General features: G+C 35.8%; 1 protein-coding gene across 1 annotated transcript in view; it reads left to right on the top strand.

Annotated features, from left to right (window-relative positions):
* Positions 1 to 21,328, top strand: part of NDUFS4 (NADH:ubiquinone oxidoreductase subunit S4) — a 108,189-nt gene that overhangs the window by 59,753 nt on the left and 27,108 nt on the right. Inside the window, exon 3 of the mRNA XM_082750587.1 lies at positions 12,121 to 12,293. Coding sequence (XP_082606713.1) covers positions 12,121 to 12,293 — 173 coding nt within the window. The remainder of the gene's footprint in view (positions 1 to 12,120; positions 12,294 to 21,328) is intronic.

Genomic DNA, 21,328 nt, shown 5'->3' with positions numbered 1-21,328 from the left:
AAATACCATCATATTTGGGCTTAAGCCTTTAATACATAATTTATGGGGCAAGGGGACACTGATTATTAGAGACATTCTGTCCATAACAACCTTCTCATTGGATATAGGTTGAAGGTTTTTATTTTTCTAGGTTGAAGGTTTTTATTTTAACATTTTAAAGATGCCATTCTATTTTCTTTCTTTTTTTTTTTTTTTTTAAATTGTGGTAAATATATCTAACATTTTAGCCATTTTTAAGTATACAATTCAGTGGCCTTAAGGTCATTTAAAATGTTATGCAGTCGGGGTGCCTGGGTGGCTCAGTGGGTTAGGCCTCTGCCTTCAATTCATGTCATGATCTCAGGGTTCTGGGATTGAGCCCTGCATCGGGCTCTCTGCTCAGCAGGGAACCTGCTTCCCCCTCTCTGCCTGCCTCTATTTCTATTTGTGATCTCCCTCTCTCTCTGTCAAAAAAAAAAAAAAAAAAAAAAAGTTGTACAGCCATCACCAGTATCTATTACCAGAACTTTTTCATGATCCCAAACAGAAACTCTGAACCCATTAAATAATAACTCTCCTTGACACACTTCCCCATGTCTCTGGTAACCTTTATTGTACTCTCTGTCTCTATATCATTGGCTCCTTTTACAAATAGAATCACAATTACAAATAAATAAAATCTTCAAAAAAAAAGATACAAGGTATCTTTTATCTTTTCAAAGATAAAGGGGAGAAAGATCTGTGGGGAGCGGGAGAGGGATGCTGGGTCTCATAATCTGGAAGGTACCCGAAGTCCCCTTTGTGCTTTGGTGTTCTCCCTTCACTGTTAGTAAACTTCGAAGTAAACTTGTCTTGGTACTCTCGTTGAAAATCAGTTGACCGTATATGCAACTTTTTATTTTGAAGCTGTCTGTTCTCTTTCATTGCCTTGTATCTGCTCTTATACCAGTACCACACTATTTCAAATACTATAGCTTTGTAATAGGATTTTTTTTTTTTAAAGATTTTATTTGACAGAGACAGTGAGTGAGAGAGGGAAAAGAAGGCCTCCCGAGGAGCAGGGAGCCCATTATGGGGCTGGATCCTAGGACCCTAGAATCATGACCCATGCCGAAGGCAGATGCTTAACGGCTGAGCCACCCAGGTACACCTGTAATAAGTTTTGAAATCAAAATGTTTTCATCCTCAACTTGTTCTTTTATTTCAAAGTTGTTTTGAAGCAGAAATTCCATATGAATTTGGTGATGAATTTTTCTGTTTCTGCAGAAAACATCACTGAGATTTTGATAAGAGTTTGCGTTGGATCTGTAGATTGATTTGGGTAATGCTGTCATCTTAATAAGACTTCCAATCCATGAATATGACATGTCTTCCCATTTATTTTTGTCTTCTTTAATTTCTTTAAGCAGTTTTTTGTAGTTTTCTATGTACATGTCTTTCACCTTCTTGGTTAAGTTTATTCCCAGGTATTTTATTCTTTTTGATACTATTGTAAATGCAATTGTTTTCTTAATTTTCTTCTCATATTGTTTATTGGTAGCATTTAGAAACGCAACTAGGCTTTGTGTATATTTTCTTAATTCTGCCACTTTGCTGAACTTATATGTTAGCTGTAACAGGTTTTGTGGGTGTATATGGAATAGAATCTGTGAACAAATAATTTTACTTCATTTCTAATTTGGATACCTTTTATCTTTTTTTTTTTTTTTTTGAAGATTTTATTTATTTATTTGACAGAGAGAGAGATTACAAGTAGGCAGAGAGGCAGGCAGAGACAGAGCGGCGGGGGTGGGTGGGTGGGTGAAGCCGGCTCCCTGCTGAGCAGAGAGAGCCTGATGTGGGGCTCCATCAAAGGACCCTGAGATCATGACCTGAGTTGAAGACAGAGGCTTAACCCACTGAGCCACCCAGGCCCTGGATACCTTTTATCTTGCCTGATTGCTCCTCTTCAGAACTCTGCTTCATAAATATTTGTTTCCTCACCAGCCCTAAACTCTGATTACCTTCTCTGCTTAGAGACTACTGTGTTCTGCTTGGGCTTCACAGTGGTCTACAGTGTGCTTCCAGGCATAGAACTGAGACAGTTAAGGACGACATCATGAATTCTTCTTTTAGGGATTACAGTATGATTCTGCCTACTATCCAGTTGTCCAGTATCTGAAAATAGTTGCTTAAAATAACTTTCCCAGTTTTGTATGGGAAGAGCAAGTCTGATAACAATTACTCCATCATGGATGGTGGGGAAAGTCCACATACTTATATTGTGACAATTCTTTTACAATAATGGCTTTGTTAATGAATCTTTACCTTTGTTTTAACCTACCTTTAAAAATTTGTTCAGCTACTGATTCTCTCAGTTCTTTCTATAAAACATAATTACTGACACCCCAACACACTAATGGCTTAGTTTAGGTTTCATTTTAGTATACCACAAGACTCTCTCAGTAATTGAGTCATATGCTTACCAAGACCTGAGTTGTGTTTGTTTCCACAAGTTTCTATGCCAGTCTTACTTGAAATTGTAATTATATAATTTAATTGAATACTATGATCTGATTGCTATATAGGGAACAAAGAATACTTTGGAAAGAATGGTGAATTTCTAATAAACAATTTCTGTCAAATTAGGTGGAGGTGAAACAATTATAAAAGATTGCCATGTGAAAGAAAATCACAAAATTCTAAACAGATTTTGGACCCAAAGTGTTTCACAAATATCTTTAAATTCTAACTTTACATTTAAGAAACCAAAACTATAAATTGTAGGTGACATTTTCTCGGTGGCTTGTGGAAGAAATGACACTTCAAATTTAATCACAAGACCTGTGCTCAAAGAAAAAGTACTGGCCCTATTATCAAAAGAATGTACATGTATGCTTTTTGAGTTGCAATACAATGTTTAAGGGTGAATGTATATGTAGGCACACACATACATATGTGCATGTATGTATTTACTTATGTAGGAGTCTCTTTTTTTTTTTTAAGATTTTATTTATTTATTTGATAGAGATCACAAGTAGACAGAGAGGCAGGCAGAGAGAGAGGAGGAGGAAGCAGGTTCCCTGCTGAGCAGAGAGCCCGATGTGGGGCTCAATCCCAAGACCCTGAGGTCATGATCTGAGCCGAAGGCAGAGGCTTAACCCTCTGAGCCACCCAGGCACACCTATGTAGGAGTCTCTTATCGTCACTAATATTGTCAGTTGACTATCATTTCCTAAGTCAAAAAGGAGACTTCTGTTGGGTCCTTTCACTTTTATCTTCCACTAAATTAACAAGGAATTGTCTTATACAGTTTATGTGCCTCCTCACAATCTAGTTTGACTTTCATATTGTTGCCTCTTGAATATTGCTTTATTAAACCAGAAGTATTTAGCTTTGAATCCATTATTTTCTATTACTTCCAGCTTCCTTTCCAGATTTAATTAGTTTCATTTATTGCTTAAACCATCTCTTGATTTTAAGAAGTTCATCTATCTTCTTTTCCTTTTCCTTGATATTTTGTGCTGTGGCTTTTGTAATAATTCTTAATGTATATTGTGTGTATATCAGCCTTTTAATTTGTTACCAGGGTATGAGAAGCACTATTTGATTAACAAATCAGATCTTTACAAACTGTAATGCATTATGTGAGTTCCAAGTGTATAGTGGCTACACTTTCTTGTCCTTTTATTTCAGTTTCTTAAAAAGTTTCTACATGCCTGATATAGCTGCATTTCTTAGTGATTTAAAAATACAAAATCTTCTGGAGCATTGGATTAAAAAATAAAGTCTTTTTAATAATCAAAAAGATCATTTTATTATAAGTTTCTTCTTGTCAATTAAAAAAAATATTAGCTTACTAACCTTCAGAAAGCTTCAGTGAAGCATATTGGTCTTCACTGAGGCAGTATTGATCATTTATTTGTAAAGCATGATATTTTTAGTAACTTTCAGTTGTTTCAAAGTTAGTAGAGAACAAAGATTGCTTCAGGTGTTTCCTTATAAAAGTGATTGATATGTTCCAATGGATTTTCCTGATTTAAGGGAGAGAAGTTTATTTCCACATTAAATTTTTAAAAAATTGTAGCATTTTTAAAAAGAGATTTTTATTTATTTATTTGACAGAGAGACACAGTGAGACAGGGAACCCAAGCAGGGAAATTAGGAGAGGGAGAAGCAGGCCTCCCGCTGAGCAGGAAGCCCCATTGGGGGCGGAGGGGGGGGGGGCTCTATCCCAGCACCCTGAGATCATGACTTGAGCCGAGGCAGATGCTTAATTACTGAGCCACCCAGGCACCTCTAAAAGTGTAGCATTTTGAAAAAAATTTTAGTATTCTGCCATAAAATAGCAGCTTAGTAGACTTGATTTGCCTATGCCATATGTCAAATTTTGTACTACAGAATAGAACTATGTACAATACAAATCTGAAAATATTTGCAATCCTTATACTATCATGTTGAGGAAGAATTTATTCTGCCCTTCAGGGTCCTTCTAGATGAACTAAGAATCAAGTTGATGTAAGACAGATTAACAGGAGAAAACCAAATTTAATAGGGTACACATGGGAATTCACATGACATGGAGTTCCAAAGACAGTTGAGCAATATGATGCTTTTATGAGCTAAGGAGAGGGTAGGAAGTCTGAGGATACAAAGGGGAGAAAGACCATTAGCAGTAAACTAAGAAGAGATGTTTTATAAAAGCCCCCAAAGTTCCCTCATTTTATAGGTAAGTTTCTTAGGTGAAGAGGAATCTGTTAATAGCTCTCTTTCTGGTATAAGTAGGCAGTTAAGGGGGAGGTAAAGAGCTTTTCCTAAATCTGCTGAGTTTTGATGGCTTTTAATTCAAAATAATGTTCATGCCAAATTGGCTCATCTTGAGGTCGCTTGCTGTTGGTCCCTACAATTAGAAAGAGATTGTATGTTTGTATGAGTTATATTTGGGGCAGTTAATTAGATTTTGGGCAAGTGTTACCTTCTTATTCTGGTTTCTTCTGCTAGCTGCTCTTACAAAGTAACATAATATCATTTGGGTTAATTTTGAGGAAATTTTGTTAATTTTTTGGTATGTTTTTATGACTCAAGACACCAAACTCATCCTCTCCTTTATAGTTTTCTGTGAAAAGACACTAAATAAATTTAAGCTGATTAATATATACACAGGTTTATATATGATTGTATAATATTTAATATATAAATAATATATTATATATTTATGTGTGTACATATATAATAATATATACAGTAATAAATATATATTATATATTAATATATACACAGAAATACAGTTTCTGTGCCTTAAGAGAATAAGTGGAAGTTGGCCTGCCTTGTTGGTGGCAATATAAAATTTGGCCACAGTTTTGGAAAGCAATTTGATAACATTTCAGGGAGCATGAAAATTCTTACAACCTTCACTTCATTAATTCTATCCTCAGTGACGATTAAAGGAATTAATTTACTGGGGTTTTCATTGCAGTATACTTGAAAGGCAGAAATAATGAAACAATTTGATTTTTCAGTAATAAGGAATCGTTGCAGATTGATTTATCATAGCCACGAACTTAGGAAATAAATGGGCGAGTCCCTGTGCACTGCATCGCCAACTGCTCTGTCCCAGGGATTCCTGAGGGGGTTGGACAAATCAGAAGCCTAGCTTCTGGCTGTGTTTGCCAACACTATTACTGAAAAAAATCATTTGCAAGAGAAGCCCATAACTTAAGAGACAAGGTTTTGGAAAAGAGAAAGGGAGAAATTTAATTCAGGTGCCTGTAGCCTTTGGAAGTGGCAGGCTCAAGCCTTAACAGCCTACCTCTCAGCTGGCAAAATGGATATCTAGAGTTTTATAGGAGGAGTTTGGTGGTGGGGTTCCAGACAAGAAAGCAAGCAGAGAGTGTCTGGTCATGGGTAGCAGTCAGTATGTGTTTAGCCCATGATCCTATATGGGTTGGGGATGGGATGTGTGGGGTGTGCTCTTCTAGGTATTCCCATTGCTAATCTGGGGTTTTCTCGTCCGGTGGTTGGAATGTTCCAGTCATTACAAAATATCTTTGTCAACACCTAAAGAAAATGCAGTAAGAAATAAGCACAGTAAGTTTTAGTTAGAAAATGAGTTAAGTGGTCTTGTCTATTTCTGGTTAACTGTTGATGTCTATAGTTCAGCAAGAGGGCTGACTGACAAAATTGGCTAAGACATTGTGACGTATCAACTTAATAGATTTTTAATAAGGTCATGAAAACAAATATGAACTCTGGGTAACTACATGTTTAAAAAGGTAGTGATATGATAACCAGCGCAAAATATTATAACTATGTAAAATGGATATGTATATAGATAATTGTTGGTAGGTAAAACAGTTAAGAAAACAGTTGCTAATAAGTATGTGGATATATTTTAATAACTTTCTCTTTAATATTGTTACATTGTTCACCAGTATCAGTGAAATCATAGGTATCCTGAAGGAGTCATCTTCTGTGTCCCTCTTTGGTCAGGTATTTTCTGATACCTTTTTACCTTTAAAACCTGATTTAATCCTTCCAAACAGTGCTGTGACATAGGCTTTGTGATACAGTTTTTAAAGTAGGAAATTGACATACAGAGAGCTTAAACAGCTTGTTAGTACTGCACAGGTAGCAGACAGTGCCTGAGATTCCTCCAGATTCAGATAAATCTCGTCCAGATTTATCTGAATTATACTTCCTTGCTCTTAACCGGTATTGTATTTCACAGTATGATTATTTAGTTATTTCTCCCACACATCACCCGCATCATGGGTTCACAAATTATAAACTTAGCAGGAATAAAAATTTTGTCTTTATATGCTCTGCATCCCCTGGCGTAATTAACTTGGCATAGTAGGATCTTTGATTTGGAGTTGAAACAAATAAGCGTAAATTATATCTTATTCTTTCAGTTTCATGAATGTCATAGGCTTCCCCGTGTGTTTTCATACTTAATAAAGCCAATTTAACATATATTTTACTCAGTGTTTTTGATGTATAAAATAAATGGGACATTCAGCTCTATAAAAAGTATATTTTTCTCTCCAGACTTGAAGCAACTTACTGACTCTAATTATAAAACCCTTTGTTGTATTTTGATTAGTAACTCAGTTTTCAAGGAAGATAGGAGATTTTCTGTGTCTTAACACCAGTTTTATATTATTCACCCTGTCCTTTTTAAAAAGTTCAATATTAATTTTCATGAAAATAGAGATGATGTTTGTACTGTTTTGAGCATTGTGTCCAGTAAGTAATACATACTAGGTGCTGAAAAATGGTGTTGAATAAATGAGATACATTCTTTTTATTGTGTAAGATAAACATTTTACATACGTTAGTCATCATTTTACCTCATTAAGTTGATTATATAGATGGTGAATTAAGAAAAAAAATGGTGAATTAAGAAAAGTTCATTAATTTGTCCACAGTTGTGGGTTGGGATTCTTCTAACCTAATTTGACTTACTTAGCCCGTTTCTTTTAACCATTGCTCCTGCTCAGAAGAATCTAGGAGTAATGAAAATAGTTTGAGATTGAGAAACTTCTCTAATTCTTAGTTTTTTACTTGTTTTATGTTTTGCAGTCATTTGCATGTTGCTATTTGTATCTAAACATTTTATTTAAAACTTAACTTTTGGTTTCCTGATAGCCTTGCCTACTATGCAAAGTGTAATATTACATTCCAACACTGGTTTCATCACCTGGTTGGATTCCCACATCAATGTAGTTTTGCAGTTTTTATTTGTATCTGAATTTTTACGGCCCCTGACTTTTTAGAAGTGCTTAAAGTTCTTCCCTGATAAGTAAATACATTTGGTTATTCTGTCCACTCTATTTTTCAAATTGTAAAATTTATTTTGTAAAATGTCCTTCATTATTTGTGAGACCATTTAATGAGTTTTCTTGTACTAAGTATCTGTAGGGTACTTGAAAAGAAGTTTTTATTACAGATCTAAAATTATTTTCTTTTTAAAATCTTTCGTGGTTGAAGTAGAATATAAATGCAATCTTCAAATTTAGACCCGTTTTAGCCCTGGAATAAATTTAAATACATAATTGGTAACTAAAAGCTTGCAGTAGAAGTTCCTGTAACAGTATTTGTACTTAATATTCCAGTATGTTCTGCCTTAAAACTTTTCAACATTGATCCATACATGCAATTTAGTGAACTTATTACCAAAAAGCCTGGTTAAAATTTTGGCTCTTCTGGATGTACTGGGAGATCTATCAAAAATTCCCCCAAAGTGGTGAAAACCTTTTTCGTTTATTTCTCTTTATGACAAGTGTAAACTATTAAGGTTAAGTGGGTGGGGCAACTGGAAGTAATTACTAAGGCCAGTGGCATTTTTGTGGTTTAATAAAGGCAGAAGCTAATTATTCAGTTTTTATTTAAGTGAAATGGTGCCAAAAAGGAGGTTCCTGCAGAGCAGCTGCACTCCTTCAGTGTTACCCTAATTTACCAAAGACACAACTGTCACAAACAAAACTTTTAAACTTGATATATAGCCACAAAAGTAAGGAGGCTTTTGTTTGGAGTGCATGCAGAAGAACTCCTTTATACAAATCAACCGGCAGATGACGGACAATGATGAAAATTTGATTCTTTGAAGTCATAATAGTCATTGAAATGTGTGAAATTCTGGTATTGAAAAGAGAGCGACCAGCAAGACTCTAAATCCTGGGTGGTTGCAAGAAGCTTGCTGGGAGGTTTTTCTGCATTTTGACACCAACTTCCCATTGCTTGTTCCCTGCTTCCTTTGTTTAAAAAAAAAAAAAAAAAAAGTTGAATTCACACAACATAAATGGGGACAGTTGATAACCGAATCATACAGTTTTTATATGGAAAACTAATATTTTATCATGGAAATTGGTATTTGAAAGAATAAAGTTGATTTTCATGTGCTGGCATATACTTTATTAATGATTTTTAAAATTCCTCCTCCATTTAACTAGACTTCTGAACTAGAAAGTCAGATGTAAGCTCTTCCAGAATTTAAAATTGTGGAAGAGATGGGTGCTGAAAGAGTGGAACCTCAGAATTATGATATTCATCCTTTCAGTAGCAAATACCTGAATGCCCTTCAGTCTGCAAATCATTAATTATTGTTTCTTAAAATTGCATTATTGTACCTAAGATTGTGTTTGTGAAACTTAAGATAGTGGTATTCTTTAATATTTGGAATATAGGTTTTATGTTTGGCTCATCTATTTAAAAGTAAAAGTTTTAAAATTCAGAAATTAGTGTGGATTATCTGAAGGGTAACTTGATTTATTAGAATTTATAGGTAATTATTAGCTAGTGAGTCTTGAGTTTCTTCAGGTACAAACTTCAAGACTTGTTACTCATCCAATGTGATTTAGCTTTTTTGTAGTCATAGAAAATTATGAATTGTTATTTATAAATATTTTACCAATAAAATGAGAAATCTATAAAAGGCAGTATTGACATCTTCAGAGCATTTGTATCTTTTATAAGTGGGTTTTTTAAAAAACCACAGGTGATCTGTATTGCAATACCAACATAGAATCTAGAGATAATGTCTTTGGTTCAATATTGTTTAGTTTGCAGATGTTTTATTTATTGATTTTGAGGGAGAACAAAGAATTCAAAACACAAGTAAAGATTTCAACATAGTGCTTCATAGTTCTTTTCAAGTATTACATTGTTTTAATGGAATCTTGGAGTGGGAGCTTTTAGCCCATTGAAATGTGGCTTAAAGGACAGGTTCTTCTGTCACTAGCTGAAGCTGTGTGGATGAAATGATAACAATAGTGTCGTAATGCATTTTAAAAGTGTGAGAAATCAGTTTGTCTAGACTAAGAGTGTGCCTACAGGGACTAGGAATTTTAGAGCTTCTGTGCCCTTTAGGTGTCAAGTATGTGAGAGATGCCAAGCCTTTTCATCCTCAGTCTTTGGCAGCAGCTCAACTCCGCTGCAGTACCTTACATGTCTTCTGCAGGCAAAAACAGGGATTCTGTGTCAGGACAACTTAGGCTTCAAAATTCAGGAACTTATTTGTGCCAGTGCCAACTTTAAATTGGGGAATGATATCAATTAAAAAAAAAATGCCATACTTTGAGAAGCCATGGAAGCCCTGATAGTTCAAAATAAAAAGAGCTTAGCAACATTTTATAGCCACTAAGAGAGGTTTTCTGTCCTTTTTAAAAAGAAAAAGAAAGAAAGAAAGAAAGAAAAAAAAATTATCCTTTTCTAGGTTAATAGTACAAATCAAGAAATGCTATTTCCTTTTTAAAAAGTTTTTTTTTAAATCATTTTGGCATTTATTTATCAAAATATAGGAGGTTATAAAGAAAAAGTAAATGTTTCCTATAATCTCATCTTCCTGAACTAGTGTTGAGTTTTAATACATTTCCTTTCCTGTAAGTCTTAAAGAGGAGCTAATTTATAGCTGTAGTTTTTATGAACTGAGCATGGAGGGTTTGCTGTGGAATTTGGAAAAGATGCCTTACCCTGTAATTTTGTAACACACTTACATTGTTTGTTTATAAGCCACTTCAGCTCTAGCAGAGAAAATATGACTTTAATATAAAGATATATAATATTAAAAAATAAGTTTATATGATGGGTTTTTGAGGATTTCCCAGGAGTCTCTTTCAGCTCTTGAGTAGAGAAATATGCTTCAGAAAGTCATCAAATATCATCATACCTGAAATTTCTTTGAAATTGAACTTGACAATTAAAACTTATCAGTTAAAATTTATATTCATACATTTAAAAATTAGGAACCAGTTGTACTTTTTGCTTTTATTTTATCCTGTATGTAAAGAAACTTTAAAAATGTAGGTGCATACTGGAAATGCATATTTGTATAAATACTTGTATGGATTGTTTTGGTTGTTTCTCCAAACAGACAAGCTGTGACAAAGTAACCACACCTAATTAATTATTGGTACAAGTAGAAAGGTATTGTGTTAAGCAGAAGATTGATTGGAAGCCAGTTAAAATAACTTAAACAATTTTGTAAAATCTGTGAGTAGGAAGACTAGTGCAGTCAGAAATACATTTAGTATTTTCCCAATACGTACCGCAGCACCAAGTGTTAACACTAATTATTTGGTCCATAGCATCGTTTAGAATGGAACTATAAATAAACATTCGGCTTCTTTAGCAGATATATTACAATGAAATTGAAATTCACAAAATTTCCTGGTTTTCGCAAATTTGGTATCATTTTCATGTTAACTCTTATTTTTAACCAGTTATTTAAAATTTACTTTAGTAAATGAATCATGATGTTATAATGATCTTACTTTGATTACCATTGGTATCAAAATGGTAATCAAATAATCAAATAATGGTATTACTACCATTACTGAATGGAGACTTAAACTCTGAATTAACTTCACTCTTTTGTTTCCTAATTTTTACTATATTTGATAAATAGGTCTAATCTGAGGCATCAAAATTATGTGCATTTATCAGTTGAGCATTTGTTACTGGGTAAAAATTATTTTTAAAAAAGTCAAGAAAGTTACCATTGTTTTCATTTCACATTTCTGCAAAAATGTTGTAACTTTTTGGTTTACTTTTTCAAAATAGATCTGAAAAAGAAATTCATTGGAATTGAGTTTGAAAATGAAATTGAAATGAAATTTTCTTTTCCTTAGATTTCACCAAAGGGAGATAAAATGCTAATTAAAGTTGTTAATTGATTTTGTTTACCAAAAGGCTAAGGCCTTCCTTAAAGAAAATGCCTTGTTGTAAGCAGTTTGACACTGAAATCACTGGTAATAGATTTTTTTTCTATTTAAAAATTACTGATTTTTAAAATGTCCTTACTTTTAATATCCATTCACATTTTTTTTCTCTCCTTACTAGTTACACCAGCTCATGTAATAAGAGTCTACTGATGACAGGCTCTTCTACCAGCAGACTCTTTAGAAATTGCCAATGCTTTGTTGGACAGAAGGGCCTAAATTTTTTTCATGAACCCTTTCCCCCTGTACCCTAACACTTCTCCCAATATACCTTTTCCATATATCAAAATAGCAAATTATAGGGTAAAACAGTAGAGTAGTGAAGTCAGAAAGCCAAAAACCCTAGTTTATAAATCTGAACAGAATTGCATGGGTATACAAAGCAGTAAAAGTACATCAGAGTGCATATGGGCTGTTGGAAATGTGTTTGCTTGTTTTTCTGTAGGATATTACCACTTTAACTGGTGTTCCAGAAGAACACATCAAAACTAGAAAAGTCAGGATCTTTGTTCCTGCTCGCAATAACATGCAGTCTGGAGTAAATAACACAAAGAAATGGAAGATGGAGTTTGATACCAGGGAGCGATGGGAAAATCCTTTGATGGGTTGGGCATCAACGTGAGTACTTTGATTTAATTTGAATATTGTTTTCTGCTCTTTCTAGATTTTCCTTGTAAATATATTGAAGTGTAAATTTTTTCTTATATAGTATACTTTTTGAGGCCATATGTGTAGGTATCATGTTCAATGATAGACAGTGTATTACATTTACATATATATACATATATATATATATATGTATATATATATATATATTTAGTATTCATGTTAAGTGGGGCCCAGCACAATAAATCCTAGAAACAGTCTTTTCAGAGTACTGTTTATTGAATGAAATGGCTGACAGTGTGAGCACTGTTAGCATGGCCCCAGATGATGTATATTAGTTTTAGATACAATGTGTGAATAGTGTTAATAATTTAATGACACTTTTATTTATTTTTTCATCTTTGTTTTTAAGGAGAAGAGTTTAGAAATTAGCTATTTTGAGGGAAACTTGTAAGTTCCTGTGATCTTGTGATTAACAAATTTACAGTGCATTGGAATAAAGTGGTTATAAATTCTGTGGCACCAATGAAATAAGTCAGTGACCTAAATCTCTGTGGTGGAATAAAACTCAAATGTTAAATAGCAGAACTACCTCTAGCTGAATTAAAGTTGTTCTTACTAGAGGAAATAGCCAGATAAGCTAGAAAATGATCAGTCTTGTTGAGACTCCTTGAACACTTTATATCCAGTCTGTAGTTGAAAGTGGTTATCTGTTTAAATTATGTCTAATGGTAGAAAAGCATGATATTTAACATCTTATCTAAGTACCTGGGAGAGTTTCTGTTAAAAATGTCTGCCATGCTGCAATTTAAATAGAACTGTAGGGGCTCCTGGGTGGCTTAGTTGGTTCAGGCCCAGCCTTCTGCTCAGGTCATAGTCCCAGGGTACTGGGATTGAGCCCCGTGTTAGGCTTCCTGCTCAGCAGAGAGTCTGCTTCTCCCTTTCCCTCTCCCCCAACATGTGCTTGCTTGCTTGTGCTCTCTCTCTCAAATAAATGAAAATCTTTTAAAAAATAGATTTTTTTTTTTAGATTTTATTTATTTATTTGACAGAGATAGAGATCACAAGTAGGCAGGGAGGCAGGCAGAGAGAGGAGGAAGCAGGCTCTCCACAGAGCAGAGAGCCTGACGTGGGGCTCGATCCCAGGATCCTGGGACCGTGACCTGAGCTGAAGGCAGAGGCTTTAACCCACTGACCCACCCAGGCGCCCCCAAAATAGAATTATTTTAGTAGAACTCTAGTTTAGTAGAATGATAATTTAGTAGAATTATATTTTATTTGGCAAAATAATATACAGGCAGAATTTTTAGGTGTCCATACTCAGTGTTTGAAGTGTCATGATTACTCTCTGTCTCTCTCTCTCTTTTTTAAGTTTTATTTATTTGAGAGAGTGAGAGAGCACAGCAGAGGGAGAGGGAGAAGCATACTCCCTGCTGAGCAGGGAGCCCAATGAAGGGAAGGGCTCAATTCCAGGATCTAGGATCATGATCTGAACTGAAAGCAAACCCTTAACAGACTGAGCCACCCAGGCACCCCTGAAATGTCATAATTACTTTTTCAGTCACATGAGATTTTAATGTTTTCTTCTATATATGCAAGACTCAACAATTGTACTATTTATTGATGGCATTTGCATAGTTTTGTTAATAAATCTAACAATCAAATTGGCTTTATTTAGTGATTTATGAATCAAGTAGGATCACATCTAGCTAATAGAAAGGAGCTCTAAAGAACTATGCAGGGACGCCTGGATGGCTCAGTTGGTTAAGCAGCTGCCTTCGGCTCAGGTCATGATCCCAGCATCCTGGGATCGAGTCCCACATCGGGCTCCTTGCTCCGCAGGGAGCCTGCTTCTCCCTCTGACTCTGCCTTCCACTCTGTCTGCCTGTGCTTGCTCTCGCTCGCTCTCTCTCTGACAAATAAATAAATAAAATCTTTAAAAAAAAAAAAAGAACTATGCAAAATGAAGATTTGGATTTTTTGTTTGTTTTTAATTTTATTTTTAAGTCGTCTCTACACCCACCATGGCACTTGAACTCACAATCCTGGGATCAAAAGTCAGTCACATTCTCTACTAACAGAGCCAGCCATGCACCCCCAAAATAGAAGACTTTTATTGGCAGAAGGGATAGAGACAAGGAAAGCACAGATCACCTCATCTTTCTTGGGGACAGAAGGGGTCTGTTAGGTGGATTACCTCATTGTTGCTGACTAGGAAATTCTAGGATTGACTAGTTTAAGATTACATTTCTGGAAGAGCTTGACACTACAGTTAGGTTACATATGAAGTCTTGCATTGTTGATGTGAGGCTTAGCACAAGTGACTCCATTTGGGACCTTTTTTTTTTTTTTTAAACAATCCCTCCTCTCCCCTACTCCTCCCCCCCCCCCGCCCCACCCCAGTTAGAATTAGACTCCTAGCTTAACTGAGAGATACGATTAAAATTTAAGGCATTAGCATTACTCCCAGCTACCACTTTGAAATACTCACAGCTTTTATTGATCCTTTGTGTGGTGTATATATAGGTCTTGATCCCTTTGACAGACCCCGACTTCAGGTTTGTAATTTTTAAGTTGGTCATTCTTTTTGTTCCTTTTTGATGTTTCAGTCTTAGGGAGAACATTTGCTTCAGTGGGTAGAGGCTACAGCATGCATTTATTTAAAGCCTTGAAGAATATGGCATGCCAGGGAGGCTACTATGATTATAATAAGCTAGATAATTCCCAGCATTTCGATTGGATTTTCAGACCATGGTCTCCAGGACCCAAACCAATCAAAATTCATTAAGTTCAAGACTCCATGGAAGGAATCACCTTTTTACACCAAGTGGCTTTCTCAGTGATCTTATGTAACTAAGTTTCAACTTCCTCAGAAGTGGTAATCCATAACAGGTGGTGTTGACCAGGGAAGTAGAGTCCTGCCAAAGGAAGTGAATCCTGAATGCCTCCCAGTAATTCCCATCTTAATCTGTGGCTCCAGACTGGAAAGGTGACAGCCATGGAAGCCAGTAATATTTTAATTGTAGAGCACACAGGCACTTTTATTCTGCTTACCCTTGCCTGTGTCCCTTTCTTTATATAGAGCCTGGATGCAAAGTTCTTCAAGTTTTGAGGTTTTCAACAAAAGACATGGAAATGAACCAAGGGGTCTCTAGTATATAGATCAGAGTTTTTGATGACAAAAAAGAGAGGGTTTCACATAAGAGACTCTTAGTCTCACAAAAGAAACTGAGGGTTGCCTGGGGGAGGGGGGAGGGAGAAGGTGGTTGGTTTATGGACATTGGGGAGGGTATGTGCTATGGTGAGTGCTGTGAAGTGTGTAAGCCTGATGATTCACAGACCTGTACCCCTGGGGCAAATAATACATTATATGTTAATTAAAAGAAAAAAAGAGAAAGGGTTTTGGCTCAAGTATAACATCTTGATTTGGTGTCTTGGGAGGAAATAGCATACATCAGTGTCACCTTCTTCTCTACTTCAATTTGTTTTGAAGGTTTCCAATGTTTTTAATGGGAGTAGATGTTAAGCAAAGCCATTTTAAGCTGTGAAATACATGGCTGAGGTTCTAGTCCTTGGAGTTTGTCTGCCATTTAGTGGTGAGGAGAAAATGGGAGAACCCCTTCCAAGGAGAGTCAAGGGTTATCTTTGGACTTAGTGATTCCAAGGATGGGAGAAAATTAAAAATATTACTTTGGAAAGTTGTAGCCAGGTATTTGAGGAAACTAGAAAAATTCAGGATCTAGTCCAGTTTACAGGCATATAACAAAACCTCAAAAATAGTTTAGGACAAGATCTAACATTTAAAAGATGCACACATTATCTTACTCTCTACAATGAACTCAACTTTTTTTTTTTTAACCAAAGATAATCACAATAAAACTAATATATTAACAGTAAACTTGGCCTGATTGTTTGTATAAAGTGATTGACCATTTAATTTTTTTTTTTAAAGATTTTATTTATTTATTTGACAGAGGGAGATCACAAGTAGGCAGAGAGGCAGGCAGAGAGAGAGAGAGAGGAGGAAGCAGGCTCCCCGCTGAGCAGAGAGCCCGATGCGGGACTCGATCCCAGGACCCTGAGATCATGACCTGAGCCAAAGGCAGCGGCTTAACCCACTGAGCCACCCAGGCGCCCGACCATTTAATTTTTTTTGAAGACTGCTTTGTGGGAACTTTTCATAAGGAATCTTTGAACTCTCAAAAGCTTCTAATGGATTTGCCATCAGATTTTATTTCCAGAACCATTTCAGTCAAAGCCTTGGTGACATAGCCAATATTTCCAATTGTGTCTCGTTATAAGGAGAATATATTTTTATTTAAGCTGTGTAATTAATTAACTATATTACTATGAAAATAATACACATGGGGTGCCTGGGTTGGCTCAGTTGGTAAAGCAGCCGTCTCATGATCTCAGCTCAGGTCTTGATGTCAGGGTCGTTTGTTCAAGTCCTGCTTTGGGCTGCACATTGGTCATGGAGCCTACTTAAAAACAAAAATACTCAAGAATTTCATCTTTATTTACAAAGATATACTTTACCAAACTGTGGTAAGTCATAAATAGTTTAAGGTAAAAAGTTTTACAAAATCTGGAAATAAAAAATATTAAAGAGCCAGCAATATTTCAAATAAGAAATGATAAAAAATAAGTTGTCCTCATTCATTCCCGTTATTAATTCTTTGGTTTTTTTAAGTAAGCCCTTTGCCCAACACGGAGCTTGACTCACTGCTGTGAGAGCCACATATGCCCTACCCACCATGTTATTAATTTTTTTTTTAAAGATTTTATTTATTTATTTGACAGAGAGATCACAAGTAGGCAGAGAGACAGGCAGAGAGAGAGAGGAGGAAGCAGGCTCCCTGCCGAGCAGAGAACCCGATGCGGGACTCAATCCCAGGACCCTGAGATCATGACCCGAGCCGAAGGCAGCGGCTTAACCCACTGAGCCACCCAGGCGCCCCATGTTATTAATTTTTGAATATGGTTTTTATCTAATAGTTCTGGAAATTCCTGCCCAGTTCAGTTTTATGATTTTAGTTATCAGAAACTTATACTTGTCAGGGCATCTGGCTGACTCAGTAGAACATATAACTCTTGATCTTGGGGTTGTAAGTTTGAGCCCACAATGGGTATAGAGATTACTTTAAAAAAAGAATCTTAAAAAAAGAAACCTATACTTCTCAAAATCCTTTCCATGAATCTCCTTGAAAATGTAGCACTTTTGCAGGAACGTTTAAGCATCAGAGTAAAACAACATCTCTCAATGACAAGACTTAAAAATGTCTGTGGTTAAGGATCTGACAAGAGTCCCTTATAATGGAATTGACAAGGAAATTTGGTTATTTTTGTGTTACACAATATTTTAAGATAATAAGTAGAATTATGAGTGATAACATTATACCAGGATATCAGATTTCTAAGAATTTCATATAATTTTTAGAACACTTAAAATCCGTACCTGTATAAATACAACATAAAGAAGGCTTAATATTTTGGCTATGCTTCTCCTGTCATTTAACATACCAAATAAGCCTAATCAGTTTAACATCTCTCTTTTTATAAGGAGAGAATACAGATCTCTTCCAGTTTCCCAGGGACCCCTAGGAAATCCTCAGTTTAGCTCAAGGTAAAAAATACTTCATTTGGAGTTTAATTTGTGGGAAGTTGATTAAAAATATCATAGATTAAAAAACACTCCATCAGGGGCGCCTGGGTGGCTCAGTAGGTTAAAGCCTCTGCCTTCAGCTCAGGTCATGATCCCAGGGTCCTAGGATCAAGCCCCACATCAGGCTCTCTGCTCGGCGGGGAGCCTGCTTCCTCCTCTCTCTGCTTGCCTGTCTGCCTACTTGCGATCTCCATATGTCAAATAAATAAAGTCTTTAAAAAAATAAACAAAAAACACTCCATCAAGTAGGATCATAGATTACTGTGTTTGAAACAATAGTTACCCCATTAACCATAAATTAAAGACTTGGGGGCAAATACAAAAAGTTAAATCATTATAAAATAATAACCTTAGTTGTTCTAATAGGGAAAATTCAGTGTTCTTAAGTAATAAAAGACCTGATAAAAACAACATGAAACATATGAAATTATTTTGAGATTATAAAATCTTTGTTTCCTAGGCAGATTACTTTAAAAGGTAAAGGAAGAAGAATTTTTTAGTCTCTTATCAAAAGCAAACCAGTAGTCCAAGAAAACGTTGTCCTTTTCACAGAGAAAAAAACCCACATTCTAATTTAGCACTAGTTTGTTTATTTAATTTATTCAGAGAGTGCATGTGAGTAGGGGAGGGGCAGAGGCAGAGAGAATATCTTTTTTTTTTTTTTAAGATTTTATTTATATATTTGACAGAGAAAAAGAGCGCGTGCGCACAAGCAGGCAGAGTAGCAGGCAGAGGGAGAGGGGGAAGCAGGCTCCCTGCCCAGCAAGGAACCAGATGTGGGACTCAATCCTAGGACCCTGGCTTCGTGACCTGAGCCAAAGGCAGCCACTTAACAGACTGAGCCACCCAGGTATCCTGGAGAGAAAATCTTAAGTAGGCTTCACACTCAGCGTGGAGCCTGATGCAGGGCAACATCTCATGATTCTGAGATCATGACCTGTGCCGAAATCAAGAATCAGATGCTTAAGGGACTGAGGCACCTAGGTGCCCCTATGCTAGCTTACCATAAAACACCTTCACCTATATTCATTCTAATCTTAGCCAGTCTTGACCATGCCTAATGTACCTGTCCAAAGATTCCTTTTCCTCAAACTTTAGTGGCTCTAATTACATATATTAGAATTTTTAACCCTAGAAACCTTAAAATAAAGTAGGCTCTGTGCCCAAAGTGGGGCTTAAACTCAATACCCTGAGATCAAAAGCTGCATGCTCTACCAATTGACAAGTGCCCCTAAAATACTTAATTTTTTTTTTGAAGATTTTATATATTTATTTGAGAGTAAGAAAGCACAAGAACGGGGAGGGTCAGAGGGAGAAGCAGACTTGCCGGGAGCCTGATGTGGAACTCGATCCTTGGATTCTGGGATTGTGACCTGAGCTGAAGGCAGTGTCTTAACCAACTGAGCCACCCAGATGCCCTAAAAATCTTAATTATTAATGAAAATAAAGAAATAAATGGTTATGAAATTTTTTTTCTTTAGCACTCTGTGAATTGGCAGACTCATAAATACTTTTTATTATTTCTGGAAATGCATGTTGTCCTGTAGTAAATTTCTTGGACACAAAACATGTTTGTTAATAGATCCAAATACTTAGAGTTCCTCTGTAAAAGGAAGTCAAAGTAATCGGAATACAGATAAACCTGTATTCAGTAATTAACATTTCAGTTTTTCCTACTTGTAAATGATCTATGTATTTAATGATCCTCCATCACTTAATTTAACACAACTTTAAGGTTTCAGGTTAACAAAAAGATTTGGGGAAACGATTTTAAAAATTCATCAAAGAACTTTTATCCTGCTTTCATCTATTTAATTCACTTGTTCTTGAGACACCTGGTTGGCTCATTTAATTAAGCATCCAACTATTGGTTTTGGCTCCATTCATGATCCTAGGATCATGAGATTGAGCCCCAAGTAGGGCTTCACAGTCAGTGAGGAGTATGCTTGGTATTTTGTCTCTCCTTCTGCCCCTCCCCACTCTCATGCACGTGCGTGCTCTAAAATAAATGTTTAATTCACTCATTCTCAATAATTACATTTAGATAACTTATGAAAATTCATCATATTGTCACTTTTCTTGCTGACAAGTTCTATAACAGAGATAATGTGAACATATTTGACTACTAAGTCCAAGTAGAATAAAAGTTTATGTCTGCATTATATTCACTATTGATAACTTTAAAGACCTATTTTAATTAAACCAACAAACTTAAATTAGCTTTGATGCTGAATATGCATTAATATGAAAAGCATTGGGTTAATTTCTCTTTATATCTGAGAAATTTAGGGATACCTTAATTCAAAAAATGCTTAATTTTCTTTAAACCAATTTAAGAGAGCTCTTTTACAAATTAATTTTACCAATACCATCTAGATTTTTTAAAAATCTGTAACATATATTTAGACACATGTAGACATACAGACAGATGTAATGGAGAACTTACAACTTCTATGTTAAAATTACTGCCATGAATCAGGTACAGTAAATACACAACTCATTAAGTATAAAAGAAGTTGGATCTAAGTTCTTTTTCTAGTAGCTAGAATAAGTTAAGTTTACCTGCTCAGTTGGCTAAATATTTTTTACTAATATTTCTGGAGGAAACACCTACTTCACTTGAGCTGATGTTGACAGATTTGCTTAGGACCTTTGGAGGATACTTTTTTCTGGTGTCCCAGTTGATTACAAATGAAACACCAACCCTTGGGCCATTGTTTTGATGGTGAGCCCCTAGGAAGGTGTGGTGTGGGGGATCCAGATGCCTGGCCTTGGAGCTATTATAGCTGTAAGGCCAGTAGTTTGGCAGACCTTTGTTTGTGGTGGTGTTCCCCAGTTCTTTGAAAATGCTCATCTGTTAACCACAAGTTCAGTCAGTTGTCTCCCATCATGTTTTCTGCTTATTTATCGATCCACTAATCTCAGGAAATAATCCATTTACAAATAGGGCAGCTAGAGCAAATTGGGTGATCTCGTTTATTATATGGAGCCCCGGAATGCTGTAGGAAGGAACCTTCCAAGTGGGCTTAAAGTCTGCGGCAGATTCATCTTTGAATAATTTACCAACTAATGTGAATGGGTCAGATTCTGGGAATGGCTTTTAAAGATCAGTTGGCTGTTCTGTCCACCTTTTCTAGTCCACAAAGCGATCAGGTTAAAGGTTAAGGATCCTGGATACCGTCCTTGAAGTTAGACGGTCCTGCATTTTGGATACAGTTGTGGGCTTCACCAAGTCCCACCAGCATATGCACAAACTGACGATATCTGGCAGCCTGGGGGGCATAGGCCCTCAAAATGACCTTAATAAATTCTTCAGAAAACTTTGGGGATCCTCCTTGGGTTTAGGAAATTCTTTAACTATGGTTTTTAGTTTGGTCTTTGA

Source organism: Mustela nivalis (genome assembly GCF_964662115.1).
Source record: "Mustela nivalis genome assembly, contig: HAP1_SCAFFOLD_1330, whole genome shotgun sequence".
Taxonomy (NCBI): Eukaryota; Metazoa; Chordata; class Mammalia; order Carnivora; family Mustelidae; genus Mustela; species Mustela nivalis.
This window is presented reverse-complemented; position numbering and strand designations above follow the sequence as displayed.